The 20,282-nt window shown below is 46.4% G+C and overlaps 1 protein-coding gene across 1 annotated transcript in view; it reads right to left on the bottom strand.

The window, feature by feature from the left end:
• LOC119389430 (histone-lysine N-methyltransferase PRDM16) overlaps positions 1–14,961 on the bottom strand; it is a 166,668-nt gene extending 151,707 nt beyond the window's left edge. Inside the window, exon 1 of the mRNA XM_037656673.2 lies at positions 14,867–14,961. Coding sequence (XP_037512601.1) covers positions 14,867–14,879 — 13 coding nt within the window. The 5' untranslated portion in view covers positions 14,880–14,961. The remainder of the gene's footprint in view (positions 1–14,866) is intronic.
• Between the last annotated feature and the right edge of the window lie 5,321 nt (positions 14,962–20,282).

Here is a 20,282-nt window from a genome sequence, read left to right as displayed (position 1 = left end):
GAATAAACACCCGTGTGATTTGGAGCAAGGTGGAAAGGATGAGCAGGAACGCAGAATCGGTCTACAGTGGGCGAAAAAAAAAGAGAGAAAAAAAAAGCTTCAGCTTGGAGTTTCGACAAGGACACACGACGAAGACGTGCTCCTTTGTCGACACTCCGGGCTGAAGATTTTCTTGTTCGCCCATGCCCGGCGTTTGACTATCCCAGGAATGAGCGAGTCATTGAAAAAAAGTGGCGGCTGCCGAAGACCAAGCCGAATGAATATAAAAGTATTATACGAAACCGTGCCCGCAGCGAACATGCGCAATGCAAGCCAGTTAACGACATAGCCTGTCCTGCATCGAAGCACGTTCTTCTTACTGCCCACCCATCGTTGCTGCACGGAATCGACAAGAGAAGGAAGACACGAGGAGTCAAAGGCCGTGCTGCTACAACCACCGATAACGCACGTGCGGAAGCCCGGCGAGGGACAAGGCAGGAAGTTCATTATAGCCATCGCTCTCGGGAAGACAAGCGAGCCTTCCTGACTGCCGTCTTCGCCGGTACTTCGCACGTCCGCCTTATATAGACTGCCTCGCAGGGAACTAACTCCACTGCAATATCTGCATCCTCGGTCAGGAAGGACAGCTATGTGCATTGAGTAGGCAGACAAGTTGTGAAAACCAAATGCGCCTTCCGGCGAGGACTTGCGAGCTGAACGATCATTACGCTTTCAAGGCATGGTACACCCGCCACGGTGGTCTAGTGGTTATGGTGCTCGACCGCAGACCCGAAGGTCGCGGGATCTAATCCCGGCTACCGCGGCCGCACTTCGATGGAGGCGGAATGATGTACTTAGATCTAAGGCCCATGTACTTAGATTTAGGTGCATTTTAAAGAACCACAGGTGGTCGAAATTTTCGGAGCCCTTCACTAAGGCGTCCCTCATAGTCATATCGTGGTTTTGGGAAGTAAAACACCAACAGTTATTATAAAGGCATGGCACTGAGCACAAGGAACCAAGGCGCCACGTGCCGAGACGATGCACGGAGTTCGGAATGCCTGGCATCGTATCAGCTTCACTGTAGAACAGTTTTGTCTGGGCCTACTCATGTTCTTAAATCCGTGTGGGAAGCAGGTGCATACGTGCGCTCATTAATATGTATTGTATTTCTCCTTGACACATTGTTTTCTTTTTCACTAGCTATCACTTCTTTAGCCATTCTTCTCAAGCCCCGCTGAAATAATCGGTTGTGTTAAGGAAAACAGCCAAGCACCGAAAAACATTCGCCATAATTGCAAGAAAAATTGCGAAATTTCCGCAAATTGCAAGAAAATTATAAAAGAACGCATCATACCGGGTGTGAATTTTCGACAATATAGTTTTTTCTTCCAGGACTAGAACAAGCTCTCTGCGCATGTTGATCCCATGCTACTGTGCTACGAGGAGATTTGATGTCTTGTTAATATAGCGCTATCTCATAAAGGCTACGAGGTGTTCGTTGGTCGGTTGTTCGACGCTGAAATGGCACGACCCACACTCTGTTGTATGATTACGAATTCGACGGGGCAATAGGGCAAGAGTATTACATAACGGTAATAATATTTTAAAGGAAAAAAATAAAGCGATGTTATTAAAGGAAAACTGTGATAAAAATTAGCGCAGCTTGCAGTAAGTCGCTCAAAGCTGGGTCACAGCAGAACTGGTGGGCGCCTATAGCTGGTCCTGGCTTGGCTGGGCTTTTACCCTCTCTCTTTCCCGCCCCTTGCTATACTGTACTACACGTGGCTATGCTTGCTCTCGCCAGGAATCTCTTTCTCTATCTTTATTTATCTTTCTTTCTCTCTCTCTGTACTCGTTCTCTCGTACATGAGAGTTATTGCATCCCACTCTGGAGAAATGGGCGCACGTGTTCTGGATGCGAAGCAGATGACGACACTGAAGAAGAGAGCGCGTGCCGGTTCGTGATGATGATGATTTTCTATCTACGACACACGGCCAACCTCGAGCATAACAGCCCTGCTGTGGTAAAAAAGTTGGCTGCGGTGTGTCGTGGCCCGCTCGCCTCTTCTATGTCCCTTTACTTTGACATAAAAGAAGTAATGTTGATTACGATTCGGCGCTTTATGTAGAATAAGCGCAAGCATAGGCGTGCGCTGGTACCTCTTCATTAGGGGAAGCCAGGTTTCAACGCAGCCCCCCCCCCCTCCTCCGTCTTTGATCAAGCTCGAAGGAAACAAGCAGCAAGTAAATGACGACGTGCTTCTCACAACGATCTGCCTTTGGTCCCCGGAATTCTGAGGCTGATGGTGGAAACTAAGCAGTTTTTGGAATACAAAATCAGGGGTCCACGACCGCCATTTTTGTCAAATCCTGCACGTCCATAATCCTGCGCTTTAAAGTTTAAACAGTTGCGGGACAGGTCCCCGGCTGAGCAAAGGTATGTGGCACCCCCCAGATAATTAAAAGGGGGGGGGGGGGGCAAACTCCCCTCCCTGTGCGCACGCCTATGAGCACAAGCATCTCGTGTAAAGCACAGTGCAATAGCGAGAGCGTTCTGACATGGTCTGTCATTCTTTCTTGCGAGGATCTCGCCGACTATCTTTTCGAGCCTTTCCATTCAACACAATCAGCGGTGCCTTCGATCGCTTGGTGGCAGGAAGGCGCGAACGTTGCCGCAACAAATCTCCGTTCATTCACGTATATATACGGCCGATGAGCGAACGGAGACGGGCGAGTCATCTCGCCGGAAATGTGCCAGCCACTGAGAATGTGTGGGCTGCGGCTGCAACCATTCTTTCGACAACGGCAGCGACGGCTCGGTCGACGAGGACGTCCAGCTGTCGACGTTATCAGCGTCTAAAGTTCCCGCGGTGCACATCTGACGACTTGAAGTCCAGCTGCCGGCGATGTCGCAACGCACGTCGCACTGACTTACAAACTCTGACATTTAAAACTCGGGTTTCAGTGCAACCAACGTGTAAGAAATAGCCGCATTTCTTTTTACCAGTCTTGAATCGTCGCAACAAACAATTAATAAATATTTTTTACATCCTTGTACGTGCTCAGTTTGCTATTGTATACGGTGGTTTGTTATTGTTGTATATTACTGATTACTGTATTGTATGCTGAGAAGTATTATCAACTGCCAATGATTGCTGTTTTTATTGTTTTGGGAGGACGCATCTTAGTCAGGTGTGAATAAGAGCTTTAGTCTTACGTTTCTTTTTTTTTCTTTTTTTTTTTTCTGAATGCGTACCTGTATAAACTTCAAGTGCCGATGCGGCGCGCAGTGCTCCGTTGTTGTCTAGTTTGAACATTATATAGTTTTGAAAAAGGTATTTGTTCAGTCGGGTAATTTTTGTCATTAATGTGGATATTTTTTGTTTAAACATCGGCTTCGGCAATGTGAAACTGTACGAAAGGTCTTCTGGTGTTCAATAAGGGAAAAAAAAAAGCTGCTGTTGTCTCAAAGTTGCGTTATGATTAATCCTATGATAACACTCAAAGCAGCAACGTAATAAAATACAGTGTCGTGTACATATATCTGCTCCTTGTCGTGTCGCTGTAAGTGTCCTAGATTTCTCAAAACCAGAGCGACGTTCGACTGCAGACAACTGCACGAAGAAACGGTAGCTGACGTCATACACGTCGCATGTTGTCTATTTGACAATTAGATAAGCCTATTTTGCCACATCGCCGATAGTATCTTATAAAACGCGTGACAAAATATGACGGGACAAACCGAAAACGCTCGCACTTGAAGTACACGATGATAATGCGTTTAGCAATAGCAACCAGGTAACAGAGGCATATGATGACTAAAGAGGGAGGAAGGAACCGAACTCACATTTTTGTATGCTAATATCATTTGTGTGAAATAAAATAAAATAAAATAAAATAAAATAAACCGGTATTTAGGATAGGATCCCGTCTGCAACGTATCTATAAAATAAGATTTATGTCTTTACGTTTTCGGTCTAACATGCATATTGGGTGCAGGATTTCAGTATAGGTTAGCATACACAAAAAAAAAATGGCGAAGCTTGCACTAAGCGGCGCAAAGCTTGAAACAGCGAAACGACGATTCTGCAGGCTAATCTGGTTGCTTCTAGGTTATTTCTAGGCCTTTGCTAGGTGATGCAGATTGTTTCTAGGTTGCTTCTAGGGCGTTGCTAGGCTTTAGCTAGGTGATGCTAGGTTGTTTCTACGTTGATTCTTAGCGCAGAGAGATTCAAGTTAAACCACAGACAGTCACAGACACGACACAGATTCATTCATTCACAAAACTTTATTAAGAGTCCTGAAGCCCGGTCTTTTCAGACCGAGGCGGGCCGCGTCCACGTCGGCACCGTTAGGCCGAGCCTTAGGGCGCCATCGTGAACCCTCTGGACAGCCCGTAGTTGATCCTGATACGAACAGCTGGAGATCATCTTCTGCCAGTGAAGCCATTTTTCTTCGGGGTTGGCGAGAGTCGCGGGACAGCCCGCCAGCATGTGTCTGATTTCAATGATGCCACCGCATGCGTCACACTCCGTATTTTGTAACAAAAATTCACCCTGAAAGTGAAATTAGAAAAGACACGACACAGATGTCAAAAATCCAGAGAGAGAAGCTGACGCTGAAACCAAGCGTTCGCATCTCTCATTGATGTACGCGCACGTCGTCGTTGGCGTAGGCCTTCAATCGCTTCGGGGTCTTCTCGATGTCGCCGTTGCCTTTCCCGTTCCTTAGTATTCTCTCGTTGTACGTATACTCGGGGTCTTCGGCTCGCCGCCATCGCTTCGCAGCCATTTGTTGGGCTAACTGTTGCCTTCTTCATTTTTAGTGGACCAGTGGTGAGTAGTGGGATTTACCCAATTTCTGTGGCACATTATGATGATGATAGTTTTCGCGTAGGCCGCACAAATTACGGCTAGTGCCTTAACAGCTTCGCTACTAAAACAAAACTCAGCGCCAGAAAATGTGGTCTATAAATTGCCCTCAGACTGTTTAACCAATTTTTAATGGTGGTAATGTCTTGTTTTACGACATCTTCGAGGAACTGCTCGTAATCGGTAGCCAACATTTCTGGAACTAATGAAACTTTACAGACATTTACGAGCAGTCAGATAGTTGGACAAAAACTCTTTCTATATGTTGAGGACACCTGAGCCACACCTCGTGCGACAATTGGACACGAAAGAGTGAAAAACAGGGGCGTTCTCCGCAGATCACTGCAGGACCTTCGTCGTCGCTATAGCCAAGGCACTGCAACACCGTCGCCCCAGCACGTTTCAGATGTGCACGGAGTAATTAAGAGAGAAGCATACTCCTTGTGACATATAAGCCTGAGGGTCGGCAGCTGCCGTGGCCATATTGCAACGTGGTTTGTTCGGGATCGGCATTTTCTTAAATGAGAGCAAGGAGGGCCACTTCACAGAACGTAGATAATTACAAATGCCACAGAATGCGGTCGTTTGGCCGTGGAACTACGACAAAAATCACGACGGCATTTTCGGCATACACCACTTGATTCGTAGTCTACCTACAGGAATGAGTTCTGTCAATTCACTGAGGGAGAATCAAGCGCCAGCCCCCCCCCCCCCCCTCCCCTAACTACGCCAGTGATAGGATGGAACCGCTCGCTTGTCAAATTTTATGGTATCTGAAGTTTTATAGTCCTCAGCTCTCTACAAGATAGCCCACATAGCCTTTTACAATGCTAATTTTCTATGGAGCTTAATCGACCTGTGTATGAGTGCAGTGAATTTGATAAAGATCGACAATGTTTCTTTGAAGCACTCCAACGTTTAGGCTCGCCATACGACAGTTTTAATGATACGGTATTTCCGCGTGGTCACTGGACATTCAGGAAGGAGGTGTCGCGACTACTTTTGAAGTATTTAAACGTCACAAACCTCGCATGTGACTGGTGATGAGTGGCACTTATATTGTACGGTGGTGTGGTGATATGGGAGCCCGGCACAGCACCGTACGTGGCATAGCTCATAGGCCACGGGCATGTGCACTGTTGCGTCGCGCTTCGCTTTTTAAAAAATAGTAATATTTTCAACATAGCCTGAAAGGAAGAAACCGGGCGAGGCAATTGCCTGCAAATCTCGCAAGGCTAGATCCGCCTGAAACTTGCAGCATCCTGCTCCTCAGAGACCAGCAGTGCAACGTGATAACTATAGCCTGCTGCTTACACCAGGTTTGAATCGTATATCCTCTCAATGGATAAGAGAAAGAAACACTCAACGATCAGGCAACATCTGTGCATCAGCTACACTCCAAAACTGTCTGCCGGCCCGCCATTCTGAGGCCGCCTTATCGCACTCTGCCCTGCACAGCTGCCCTCTTATCAGTGTCATGTCGTGGAAGTGGTGAGATCTTTGCGTAAATGGGGAATAGATAGTTTAATCTTGCAGCTGCTCATCGAATCTTTCGCACTCGTATAGTGTCTGCTTATCCCGCCGAGATTTCCTGTACTAGATGTTGTGAATATAAAACTCATCAGGGGCAGTATCCGCAGTTACTATAGCATCGACGGTGCCCATCTAGATATACTCTATTTAGAAGGTAGCAATATTTCGAAGAAATTGTACGAATGCACGCGTAGGAAGGTATATCTGTAGGCTACCAAATGATTTGAACATGATACAAAAGCTCATTCAGTCAAGCATAAACCTTAACCTGTGGCTCGCTTGTTTTGCATAAGTCGAGCTAACCCTGACAAACATTTTTCGGTAGACATTATGCGGATCCAAGTCATGCAAAAGTGAACCTTTCTGTTCCTGGAGCACACCACGGTGACTAGTTTTTTTTTTTTTTTTTTAGCGCCCTCCCTCCCTCACATTTTCAGAGTGGCCATGCCGGACTGTTAAGCACTCAACCCTTCTCTCTGCCTCTCGCTTTCTGTCAATAGGACAGATTGTTTATTTAAAAGAACGAGGAATGGTTGCCTACTCTAGTGTTTGTATATATATATTTTTCGTTAACGGCCCTTTAAATCATCCATTTGCAGTGTGAAACAAGAAAATCTTTTTTGTTGTTGTTTTTGTTGTTCCCCCTCCTCTTTCTGTTTACCTTCGTGTTAACAGCCGCGTGATAGCAATTGTGGCGCATGTGTACAGTAGCCAATAGATCCTCGTACGAACAAACTGGGAAGTATACATTCGCGGTGCCGTGATGCGGCCGTATACGTGGCAGATGGCGATATGCACGAGCCGGAAGCGCTCGACCCTTGGCGACCGTGGAGCGCAAGAGAGCGGAGGAAGCCGACCCAGCTGGTGAGGAGCACTCAAAAACAATGTTAGGCCGTGCGCAAATGCTCGAGGTATCGAACCAATCAAAACGCGTCTAAAGCGAGCACCGTGGCAACGGAACGCGACCCCTGCGAGAGGGGTTCAATAAAGGAAGGGAATCAACAATACTCGAAAAAGAGAAAGGGGGTCAGAATAATGCGAAGGAGAGAAGTCAAAGCGCGAATGTTTACAAGGCATGCAGTCCAACACACGACATCTGCAGCAGAGCGCCGTATAGAATGGCTCCTTCATTTGCGTGGGTCAAGATCAGGACCTTCCACTGAAACCATTCGGAAGAGCTGGTGAAAACCAGTGGTTGAGCATGTTATTGTCAAACTATAAACATTTGTGGACTGGTGCTTATATATGTGACGAACGCCGTATCTCTTGCTTTGTGTGCGTTTTGTCATTCTATTTTTTATGCACAGTTCTCAACAGTGATTCGCGACAGAGAAGCTCAATTTAGCGCTGTACTCTGCACAAGTGGTTCGAGTGTAGCAATGGAGCAAGCGATTATTTCTTAGCTGTTTCACCGCACAGACACCGCTGACTCATTTGTTGCTTCGACGTTAATTTTACGTAGTAAGGAAGTGATTCAGAAAATCCCATGCGTTATACTTCCATATGTATACCTCTCCATGTGTGTGTGTGGGGAGTGTGTGGGGAGTGTGTGTGTGTGTGTGTGTGTGTGTGTGTGTGTGTGTGTGTGTGTGTGTGTGTGTGTGTGTGTGTGTGTGTGTGTGTGTGTGTGTGTGTGTGTGTGTGTGTGTGTGTGTGTGTGTGTGTGTGTGTGTGTGTGTGTGTGTGTGTGTACGCACACAACTGAAGGGTGTTGGGATTGCATTCCCCCCAACCTCCCTAACCTCCCTCTTACATTGCTATGACATAAGTATACGCAGTGCATATACACTTCGCAATATACTCACATGCGGTTACATTGAAGATCTTCAATTGCATGTTCACGCAGACTGACTGATGAAATATCATCATCCAATGCGATGACAGAGCATGGCTCAAAGAACTGTTGAAAACTTTCATTGATGCCCTGATACCGCATATAGCTGCGCAGTAATGTGGGTTGATTGGCGGAACATGGGAGAGGCCTTTGCCCTGCAGTGGGCGTAGACAGGCTGATGATGATGATGATGATGAATGTGGACAATTGACCTTCATTAGTGCGTTGTCGACATACCGCACCTCCATTCGTCTAACTGTGCATATTATCTAAAAGTCTGCAATAAACAAGCAACAATCACAAACGCCAATCATCGGAGAGACAATGCACTGTACACGGCCAAGTTGCACTTTTCTGTGTCGGACAATCGAGGGATGGGGCACGTCCCGCGATGTGTATAAGCTATCGCAAACATACCACACGCGTGCCGTAATAAATCCGCTAGGCCGGAACCTTTGCGTGCGAGCAAGACTCGACGCTTATCATGGTGAGTCAGGCCGCCATATACAAACACGGTATTATCTCCCACCTCGCGATATGTCTGAGATAGCTGGAATGACAACACTCCGTGCCTCTATTTCTCAGGACATTGCTACATGACGATCATTTGTGTGTGTGTGTATACATATATATACGCGTACCTGAGAGGTTATTCATCTGCTATCAACTTAATCACTGCAGGTGATGTTCTTCATGCATTAAGCCTTAAAGGGCACCTCAACCACTCCGAGTTCAAAGACAAGAAAGTGGTCTCTCTCTCGCCTTCACTACCCTTTCTACAGGCTCCATCTCCTCCTCGCCGCTTATTTATTTATAAAACACGTGGGCAATGTCAGCACTAAGCGCTGAGTTTATCAGGATTTCGTGCTTTTCGGCTACACGTTGTTATCTTCGCTCACGCCGTCGAAAACGCAAAAAGACGGTTGATCGCGCAGTATAAAGTCATGCGAGACAAGGCAGAACGGTCGTGCGTGGCAAAGCAGGGTCAGTTCACAACGGATATCCCTCGTGTATATATATAGACCAACGGAGAGCTTATTTCTTCGTGACATCACGTGAACAGACTGCTGGCGGTGCACGTACGAATCGTGCAGGAAAGACGGGAAGGAGAGAATAGCGCGCTCGTTCTCTGTATTTTCAGGGGCCTTTTAAGTGTAGCGCTTGACAAAAAAGTGACACAGACTAACAGCGCAATGCGGTAAAACTTTCAACAGTGTGGTTATTGCATGCATATAGGCCTACTGTTTCTAGTACACGACAAGCCAACAATCCCAACTCACAACATTAGTAACCTTGTATACTATCTGCTTCCAGATTTATCCACCAGCACCAGCTGATGCTTCGAGGCAGGAAATTGCAAATTCGGTTGTCTGTTCACAATGACTCCATCAGCGTTTGATGTGATACTGCCATTCATACCTTATATATATATATATATATATATATATATATATATCTATATATATATATATATATATATATATATATATATATATATATATATATATATATATATATATATATATATATATATATATATATATATATATATATATATATATATATATATTCTGCAGTATATGCAGTGACAGCTCTTTGTTAGTAATGAATTCCCAGATACAAGCTACACACTCAGAATATTGATCGTATACCGTCGCATGGCCCTGGTACAAGTCGCGAATGGAGACAGCTCCAACCTCCCATTGCAATGCCTAAATGATGTGCATGTTGTAAACGACAGTGTGTGTCATTCACAGATATATTTATTTATTTATACGTACCGCGGTGCCCAGAATTCATCGTGTTCGTTTTTATGTGCAACCTTGTACATTCCACCAATCATATTCAAAATGTTTTTTCTTAACGATATAAAAAACACCCCGCTCGTTAAATCGAATTTCACGGGACTAGAAAGAAATGTCCGAATTAACGAAATGTCGAATTATAGAAAGAATCAAGGAAACAATAAACAAGTGTCTGTTACATCAATGCGTTTCTATTTTCTTGGTGAATCCGTAAATACCGCACTCATTTTGCGTAATGGCAGTGTAACAGCCGCAATTTTCGTCATTCGCAACTTCGCTCACAATGCGAGAGTGCGGCGTAATACTTCCGTTTCTTAATTAACCCGAAACGCGTTCTGCATCCCCTCCCTTGTTACGTGCCGCCACCACCAACCCAACGTACCAAGCGAATGTTATGCCACCGGACCGCGGCTGAAATTCTCTTCATCCTCATCAGCTTCCTCCGCATTTGAGCTCTGTGACATTGCTTGCGCATTGCACCGAGCCAAACGAAGCCACTGAGTGCCGCATCCGTTGTGAACGAAACCGTGGTCGCTAGCAACGCGATCATAGATTACATGCATGCAGTTCTGAAAGCGCGCGGCGAAAACGAAACTACTGCTTGCCGAATCCACTGCGGACGATACCGCAGTTGCTATTGGCGTGATGACGCGATCATGGACAGCTGCGCCCACACAGTTTCCGTGCGCCAAGTAAAAAGGAGACAAGTTTGCCGCAGCCGCTGAAGACTTGGTCGCAAACAACGCGATTGTGGACGGAGACCACGATTTTCTGGAGTCCCGCGGCCAAGGCGATGGTAAGCGCACATAGGGATGAAGCCAATGAGATTTCCTGTCAATACTGTATGGTTCGCACTGATGACGATGGCAATGCGGACTGCGCCACTTCGTTTCGGTCGCTCGCGAACGCCGCTTTCACTCCTTTGCGTCGCACATTTGCAGCGCTGTATGCTCAGCGCGCTGCAAATGTGTCAGCAGGATCGTCCGCATCAACCGGGTTGCGGCCACATATGATGAATTAACGAGAGTTTGATGTCATTAAACAATACATATGCTTGCCGGGACCAGAGACCAAGTCCGACTTTCCGAATTAACGAGGGCCGAATTAACGAGCTTTTACTGCATACCGCAAAGCCGGTGCTGCGAGCATTACCTTCGCCTCGTTGCGTCATTCTCAGCATAGTTATTGAATGAAAATATACGAATATCCAAATTCGCGCAGTCAAAAATTATTTGACCATATCACCAAATAGATTAGAGATATGTGGGAAAGGACGGAACGGATGGAAAAAATGTTCATCCCGGAGGCAAGACGACAAGTCGACCTGTGTAGGATGTTACGCAAGAGTGTATCGAAAAAAAAAACATAAGGAAGTTGAGCTGCTAAGAAAAAAAAAAGAAAGAAAGAAAGAAAAGAAATGAAAGGGGGGAGGGTAATGACAGAAAAGATAATGTCATCAAATTGATGGCACCGTGCAGGTGACGAACGGCGGAACACCGTGCACGACATAAGCGTACGCTCGGAAAAGCTCTAGATAAGGCAAGACAACCACGGACGGATAACTCTCCATCCAGTGACGAATTCGACGACGCAAATAAAGTTGTAACTTGGCCTTTCTGTCGATCATTTGTTGACGTTCTTTTATACGAGCGCGTAACCTTGTACGATTCCGTCTTCTCTTTCTCTCATTTCCAGACGTTGTACACAGATGCAAATGTGTAGTACAAGCCAATGTACAACATACTATTCAGGCTGTTGTAGCGTTTGCAAACAAATGCCCCTCCATGTTGACCCTGAGAACACCGGGGCCCCACAGGACTTCCGGCGAAAACTTCCGCTCGTCGCGTTTGACGCGCCTCCTCCACCCCAACAACCCTGGGTGAGCTTACTGTCCAGCTATTGCTGTGTGACTGCCCGAAGCAGCCAAACTCTGTGCAAAAATCTCTTAAATGTTCTAGTGTTCTACGAGCTGCATTAAAATAATAACTTTCCAGCAGTGAGAAAGCTTTTGTTTGCAGAGCTTACAGTCAAGTCAGAGTTTCCACGTGCCACGGAAAGGTGACTGCATAAGTATGCCCGCCTTCGCTATAGAGTTTACTGCTGATTCATGTAAGCAACGAATGCAGCTATCGTGTTCCTGCATTTTCCATAACCGCACGGGAGGCCTGTCTTTCCCTCAAAATGAATCGACCTGAACGCGTCGCCATTGCGGCTGCGGCACGCGCACGTTAGGCGTATATCATACAAGAACATACATCATCCATGATAAGCTCGGCTATTACACACAATAATTCTTTACGAGACGTCAAGTGTATATAAACGCCGCTCTGTAATGTTATAGGTGCTCACCGAATGCTATACTGTACACGTCTGCTTATGCGAGGCAGTAAAATCCTGTATACCTTGTATGTTTTAGATAATATACTCAAAAATCTCTTATTCATAGCATGGACTTTCAAATATTATGATAGATGAAGCTGTCAGCATGAAAACTCCGTCTCTGGTCACTTCGTTGTAATGTAAGGGTGCGAGTCGTCGACATTAAGCGAGTTTTCGAAAAAAAAAAAAAAAGTTTCTGCTGTGCTGGTATATGTAGTTTTCGGAATCCCATGGACTGCCAAACGAACAATATCTCGGTCATGTAAACATTAATCATGAATGTTATTTTGACGCAAAGGTGACGATCCTCAAAGCCTTCTTATTTGGCTATCCTCATTGCGAGCCTTCCAATGGATCGTAAATCAATGTCCAGAGATGGAAGGTATAAGATAAAATGAGGTGGTTAGGTAGCATTCTGGAGGCCAAAAAGAAACGTCTGTAGGTGAGATTTGAAAACATGTATTGAATAGGTCTTACTGGTTAACCATGCAGGAGTCCACAACTACACGACGGTATACTTAAAAACAACGAATAGACTCCTTCATGCCCTCTCTATTTCTTCCTTTTTTTTTACAGTCTGAGAACTATCTGGGCCTGAACATTCCTATAGGCATGGTTGACACCTTGCATGCGAGCTGAATCCACGAACACCTCGAGGAAACTAACTCTATAGCTTGCTTAATGAGTTTAAAGACGTGGCCAGCATGTGGAAAATGGTTTCAGTCGCGTTTACAACACTTGTAACGGAACGTTTCTCTCGTTTCAGCAACGGTGACTGCATATAGACAACTGGTTATTAAACGAGGCAGTCGTATTCGTGCATAGCGCGTCCACACTGTGAGAATCGAGATGTCAAAGTCACCAATTCTATTGAGCTGAGCGTAACGACAGCGTTAGGGTGGCTAGAATAACAGCGTATACGTCGTACATTTCAACGGATGAAGGTAAAATTTATAACAGGGTTCAAAGTGACTTTCCGAGGAGCACAGCGGTGCCTATCATCACCTTTGCACATCACAGTCTGCAACGCGCGTGTCTGCAAAGCAGATAGGAGTATACGGTGAAAGCTTCGCCGCTGTAGAGCGATCCGAATGGCACGTATCGGCCGCACACGTTTGTAATCCCAACAGCACACACACGTTGTCGCACTGCCGCTCCCTATGCACACTCGAAGGCCGCACTGCTCCGTACAGGGCCTGCTTGGCTGTCGTCTCGGAAGAGCAGTCCCGCCTCGTGCTGTCTGCGGACTGCGAGGTCCGAAGGGACGGCGCTGAGACGTCCCTCAGTAAGGTCGACGTTGGTCCCCGTTTCCGAGGCAAACACTCCCAAACACGGCGGGTTCACGAGGAGGCGTCGGCAGACCAGTTTGCCTCGACATTGTGTTCCGGCGACTCCTCGTAATCCTCGGCGAAGAACGGGAGGGGGTCGCGAGCTGTTTGCTTCGGCTTCTTTGCAGATGTCCGTCACATCCATAGCTGTCCGGCGCCGCACACACGCACTCGGGGAATGGAGGAAGCCACATCCCGCGTTTTATGTGTAACAGGAGCAACCGCTTGCCAGCAACACAGCCGTGTTCACCGTTGAACAAGGCGACCCACGATGAGGCGCGATAGCAACACGCATTGCACTATATATAGGCAGGATGGTCACTTTAGAGAAACAGATGCTCGTTTCCAGTCTTTCTTATCATAAACATGATTTGATCTCAAGAAAAGCGTAACAGTACGGCTTATTCATGCCTGGGTATGTTGAATTGTAGCAACATCAATGAAACGAGCACTATATATTTGAAACACATACGTCATGGCAAACACCATAATACCGTGTGTGATATAGGAATGCATGAGGTGTAGATGTGCAATAGATGTGCGTGCTATAGATGTACTATAAGTGCGTGCATGTGACGTACAGCATGTGGTGTCAGTTGGCTTAATGAACTTTGTCAGAGCCTTATTGTTAGAGGCTCAATAGTGATCGAGCCTCAGGCAACGAGTTTAATAAGAATGAAAAGAGGGGATTACTTTGGAACTTTATACGTTTCAGTGATGTTCTGTGTGCTCACCGAGCGCGTCCAAGCTACTTGAGTCGTGTTATGTGAGAGCCTAAGGACGTAGCACATAGCTTGCTCACTGAGGCGAGCAAAACGACAGATGGTTTGCACGAGTGTCAGGGCTAAGCTACATCTCTCATGTGACGTTCTTATTACCACGCCCGTCGTACTTATATATGCGTTCTATTTACAGCTCAAGGTATGCGTGCTGCTAGACCATTTCTTTGTGTCGATATCGAGTAGCGCTCGCTAGCGCGTGTAGCTACGCTGCGAAATCGTTCACCTCTGCAACTGAGTCCCGTAGCTAGCATCAGATTTTTCCGGTAATGTGAACTTCGTGCATTGCGATTTCCCGCCGAACCGCAGATCCTGAGGGGAGTAGGTGTAGAGAAAGGGAAGCCACCGTACTCACTCGTGGGTTCCATGCCGGCCCGCGTCCCGCGCCGAATCCCCGGCTGCGCGGCCGCGGATGCGCGCCGACGGCCCCCGCCGCCTCGTCCCCCCTTCCGAAAGGGGGCGGGGCACCGGCGAAGGCGGAGCGGGACTCCGCCTTCTTCTTCTTTGACGCACTGCGGCAACGCACTGCGGCCTCGGCCTGATATAGCTTTCAGCGATGTTCCTCGCGCCCGTTCCACTGAAAAGTGCGTGCGTGTGTGCGTGTTACACGGAGCACGTTTGATGCCAGCCTTTTTGAGCGCCGGAGACGGAGGTGCTTCGCGCAGCCGCGCCGGTGACGAGGAGGAGGACGATCGGTGGCGAGCGACTCCGCCCGGCGCAGCCGATCTCTGGACTAGACGTGCTGCGCATTCTTGACGGCGCAGGAGCACACGCCGAGGCGAATCTCGATGTCAGCTGCTGAGAGATGGGTGGGACGGTTGGGAAGAAGGCCGGATTAAAGCGAGAACGCCGTTCTGGCACCCCTCGCTTACACCACAAGCTTTCCTCTCCACCGGTCTACTGCCCACGTCGGCAAGACACGCGGCGCGAAACATTGGTGGCCCTACGAAGGCTGTCTCTGCTTGGGCAGTATGTGGCAAGATCTGCCGTGCTTCCCATTTGGACGGCACTTCGCCAGAGTACCAAATCGCTGTCGCTTTTGGGAACAGTGCGCAGCTCGCGGGGCGATTGCACGTGACTGAGAAAACAGGTTGCCTCCGTTCAGTCTTTAAACGGAAATCTAATGAAAAGCGTTCACTCACTCACTCACTCACTCACTCACTCACTCACTCACTCACTCACTCACTCACTCACTCACTCACTCACTCACTCACTCACTCACTCACTCACTCACTCACTCTCACTCACTCACTCACTCACTCACTCACCCAAATATATTTACGTACAATCTCTTAGCTGGACTATGCATATGTTCAAGCGTCTTTTCTGTGAGCGCTGCTGCGCAATCTTAACTACGAATCCATACCAACTCGCTTAGTTTCCTATCCTAGCACAAGCAGACGTAAACGAAACAATGCAGTGCGTTGGACAGAATAACCATTCAAGTATCATTAAAGAAAATACAGCATCATCAAAATAATGGAGCCTTATCTGATGCCGATTGATTTCATCTTCCACCTTGCTCATCACTGGCTGACACATGGCCAAGCTAGGCCGCCTTTATAGCAAAGATCGGCAGTTCAACGCGACGGGTTTCAATGTCTAACTGCATGTTCGTTAAAAGAGAGAGAGAGAAAGAAAGAAGGTGTAGTATGTAGCTGAAGACTGAAGATTGAGTTGAGAAATGGTTAAAGAAGTAACATCGCCGCAGCCAACGTTTTGACGCTGTTCTGTTCTGTTCTTTTCTGTTGTAATGTGGTTGCCGTGGAGAGATTGAAATATAAAGCACCTCGGCTACACCATTCTTCTATATTCTGCAGCAAAAGAAGAAGAAGAATGGTTACCCTACAATAAGCCAAACCTGTCTTCGTCGACCCTGAAGAATACAAGTGCCCTTGTCTGAACGTTGGCTCCCAGCGTCATTCGTTGTCAGAGAACTTCAAATCACTTCAAGCCTTGTTCTTCTTGTGAAATTTTCTTGTTATTAAGGCGACTACGCTGACAATTTGAAAGACAATCTTTGCAAAGTAATTTATGAAAACCTGGGACCACGTCGGGGGACCAATGGCTCAACGATATCATTCGTGACTTGAGCTACTCCCCTCACCCCTCTTTTTTTTTTTTCGGTGGCCTTTCTCTTTTTCTCTTCTTTTCTTTTTAACCTGAATGAAATGCTACAGAATCTACGCCGTACCTTCGAAACGTCACACTTTGCAGCTTTTCAATTCTTCTATACATGCAAGGAGAAAATTCGTCTTATTTAGGCGTACAAACGATGTGTTTACCACTGGCGGCCAGAGGGCGGTCGGGGGTTTTCGAACCCCCGAAATTTTTCAAATTTGCAAGTGGATAACACGCACACATACAAGCGCACGCACGAACATGCACGAACAAGGGCACAGAAAGTGGCAAGTAGACATTTAGTGTAAAAGAGCGAAAATTAATAAATATCTGAAAAACAGTGGTAAGCAATCATATAGCTATTCCACTATAAAGAAGGGCTGTAATTCGTGATAACGTAATCCCGCAGGTCGCGGGATCGAATCCCTGCCGCGGCGGCCTCATTTCGATAAAGGCAAAATGCTAGAGGCCCGGGCCGTGCGATCAGGCTCTCTCCGCGCGGCTGGTGGATTTGAGGATTAAGATTTTAAAAAAATTTCGATACGTCGATTACTTTTTAGTTTTTTTAGATAGATGAGTTTTCAAACCTATGGTCGTCTCTCGTGTGGACTGTTTAGATTGCACCAACCCAGTCGTCGCGCGCATTCTTGCCTCCTTTAATAAGTGTTTTAAGCCGCTCAGTTTTACCACATAATTTCCTGTAGAGCACAGTGTTCTTGGATTTGAGTCTGCATTTTAAAGATGAGCACGTGTGTTGGGTCTATGAGCCCAGCAAACAAGCCGCCCTTAAGGTATACAGTTCGGCGCACTCAACGCGTATAAAAAGAAACATTGTGCATTCGTTTTTCTTTATGTTCCCTGCAAGTCATGCGTTCACTTGGTGGATGATAGCCTTCAAAAGCAAGTGGCACGTTTGGAGGCAGCGGGCTATCCAAGGCATCTCGGTCACTGAAAGCCTGCACCGAAAACTGAAGTCTGCATCTATAAGTTTTTAGGCTGTTTAACTTGAGCTGCCCGACGAGGAATCGAAACCCTGGTTGCTCTACCAGAAATAAATAATCAAGGCAGCTTCGCAGTATTGGTGCCAAGCCTGAAGAAAGTGCGGAGGTCTTCTTTGTATCTCTTTGGTTTTCTCTTTCTTTCTTCCTATCTTTCTTTGTTTTTCTCTGTTCTCTCCGTTTTTGTTTTGTATCTCTTTTCTGCCTCTTTGGGACGTTAAACCCCAGATAATAAAAATAAAATTTTCTGCCTCTGTTTATTTCTACTTATTTCTTTCTCTATGTATACACCTATTTCTTTTTCTTTCGTGTTCTATCCTTCTTTCCCTTTCTCTCCCTCTCTTTCTGTCTTTCTTGCTCTCTAATTCTCATTATTTTTATTGTCGCGGGGCCGTGACGTCGCCGAAGGCAGCAGTCGGCGTGTCAAGATGAAACTCTTTATTTGGCCGAACTTGTGGCCGAGAAACGAGAAGTCAAACTACAAGTGACACACGCTTACACTGATAGCGGCAAACAGAGCGTCGGCCGTCGATAAAAGTGATCTGCAGCAAGGTGCGTCGGCATTTATACATGCGGCATCGAACATTCGAGCCTTATCGCTGGTGGCCGCGTTAGTTCCAGAATAATCTCAGCTGTTCGCGTTTTCGCGCTCAAGCCTATAAAAAGATTATAGCATAATCTTGAAGGTTCCCAGACACTATATATAGGGCGCGGCTTGCGCAAGGCAGCGGCTACGTGTGCAACAGACATAAAAGTGACAAAAGAAGTGCACGTGGCACTATGCTGTGCCCGCTCTCCCCTCCTCCTCACCCTCACTTCCCTTTCCCACCTCTTTGCTATACCACGGCCGCTGGATGTAATCCAACGGCCGTGGCTATACTATACTATACAAGGCAATGATATATGCTCCGCTAGCGTGCCTAGATAGCCGAGTGGACCCCCGTACCCACGATCCGAAGGCGCTCGCCTTCGGATCGTGGGTGTTCGAATCCCGCCTCGTGTCGACTTTTCTTTTTCGCCAAGGATTTCTTTCTTTCTTTCTTTCTTTCTTTCTTTCTTTCTTTCTTTCTTTCTTTCTTTCTTTCTTTCTTTCTTTCTTTCTTTCTTTCTTTCTTTCTTTCTTTCTTTCTTTCTTTCTTTCTTTCTTTCTTTCTGTACTCGTATTTTCACCCATCAAGCTCTTGCAAGCCACGCCGGAGAAATCATCGCCCATGTTCTGGCAGTGAAGCAGAAGAGGACGAAGATGAAGAAGAGGATGAAGGGAGGATGTGCCGGTTCATGGTGATGATCATTTCTGTTCACGTGTCACGGACCAATGCTCGGCTTAAACAGCTCAGCTGTTGAAATGCTTACGTCCCGTGCAGAAGAAGTGTTGTGTACAAAACTCCACTTTCACATGTGGAGGCATTGCCATATAGACTGGCAAATTCCTGAACGAGCGTCTGCTCGAGCACAGCAAAAAGGTGAGGAATACTGTCATAGTTGGACAACTTGCTGCCACTGTAAGAAATGTGATTCTAAGCCACAGTGCCTTCCTCTTTTTAATCAGACGGTTGTTCTGTATCGCCATTTTAACAAGATTATATAGAGAAATTGCAGAGCCGTCTGAGATTGCCAGGGCAGGAAATGAATGTATCAGCATGCCTTCTGTTCTTTTATCTAAAAAAGAGCTTGATTTTATGGCTTAGACGACTCGTGTCCTTTTACCTTCTTTCTTTCTGCCACTTGTTCCCCTTTACTTATATATGCTCTGAGGAGGAGGAGGAGGAGGAGGAGGAGGAGGAGGAGGAGGAAAAGGAAAAAAAAAAGGAAGGACAGGGAGATTAGCCGGTTCTCAGACCGGCTGGCTACCCTGTGTTGGGGAAGAGAGAAGGGGGAGTGAAAGATGGTAGAAAGGAGAATTTACAAAAAAAAAGAAGAAAAAAAAAGAACAATAATACGATAAACGACACTGCTTAAAGGATCTGCAATAAAACCTTAGTTGAAAGTTAGCGCTTGTCCCGTGTTCATCTTGTCTCGCGTTCGTTTAGTGCAATATATGGTTTCTGAAGTACCCTGTCCTTAGATTTAGGTGCACGTTAAGAACCCCAGGCGACCGAAATTTCCGGAGCCCTCCACTATACGGCGTCTCTCATAATCATATCGTGGTTTTGGGACGTAAAACCCCAACAATTATATAATTAACCGGGCTTCATTCTTCAGCGCGGGCGTTCAAGGCGCACCTCTCCAGTCCGGCCATAATCAACCATAGTGACGTCATGCGAGCCTCGCAAGGCGCTTGAGCATTGTGGATATATACTTCATTTTGAGCACCTTTGATTTTAAGTTAGCGTTGGCAGTCCCGCCTTAACCATCAGAAAACTTATTATGGCGCGCTCAGCTGCGATTTCAAGGAATCATTGTGGAATGCTATGTGATATGCCAGAGCTCGTGTTCTCATGTCGCATTTTGAGCATTTCAGTTGCCCTTATATAAAGTCGTCAGAGCTCCACCGACTTATATATTTACAGACTGCTGTGCAATCTGAACTGCATCATCTACAAGGCTGTGGTCTACACTTTCGTTACACCTAGCATCATTTATTAGCCATTTCCATAATCGATGTATATTTAATGGGTGACTGCTCCTTCTTTGAAATTACAGCGTTTTATT

This window comes from Rhipicephalus sanguineus, chromosome 4, assembly GCF_013339695.2.
Source record: "Rhipicephalus sanguineus isolate Rsan-2018 chromosome 4, BIME_Rsan_1.4, whole genome shotgun sequence".
Classification (NCBI taxonomy): Eukaryota; Metazoa; Arthropoda; class Arachnida; order Ixodida; family Ixodidae; genus Rhipicephalus; species Rhipicephalus sanguineus.
This window is presented reverse-complemented; position numbering and strand designations above follow the sequence as displayed.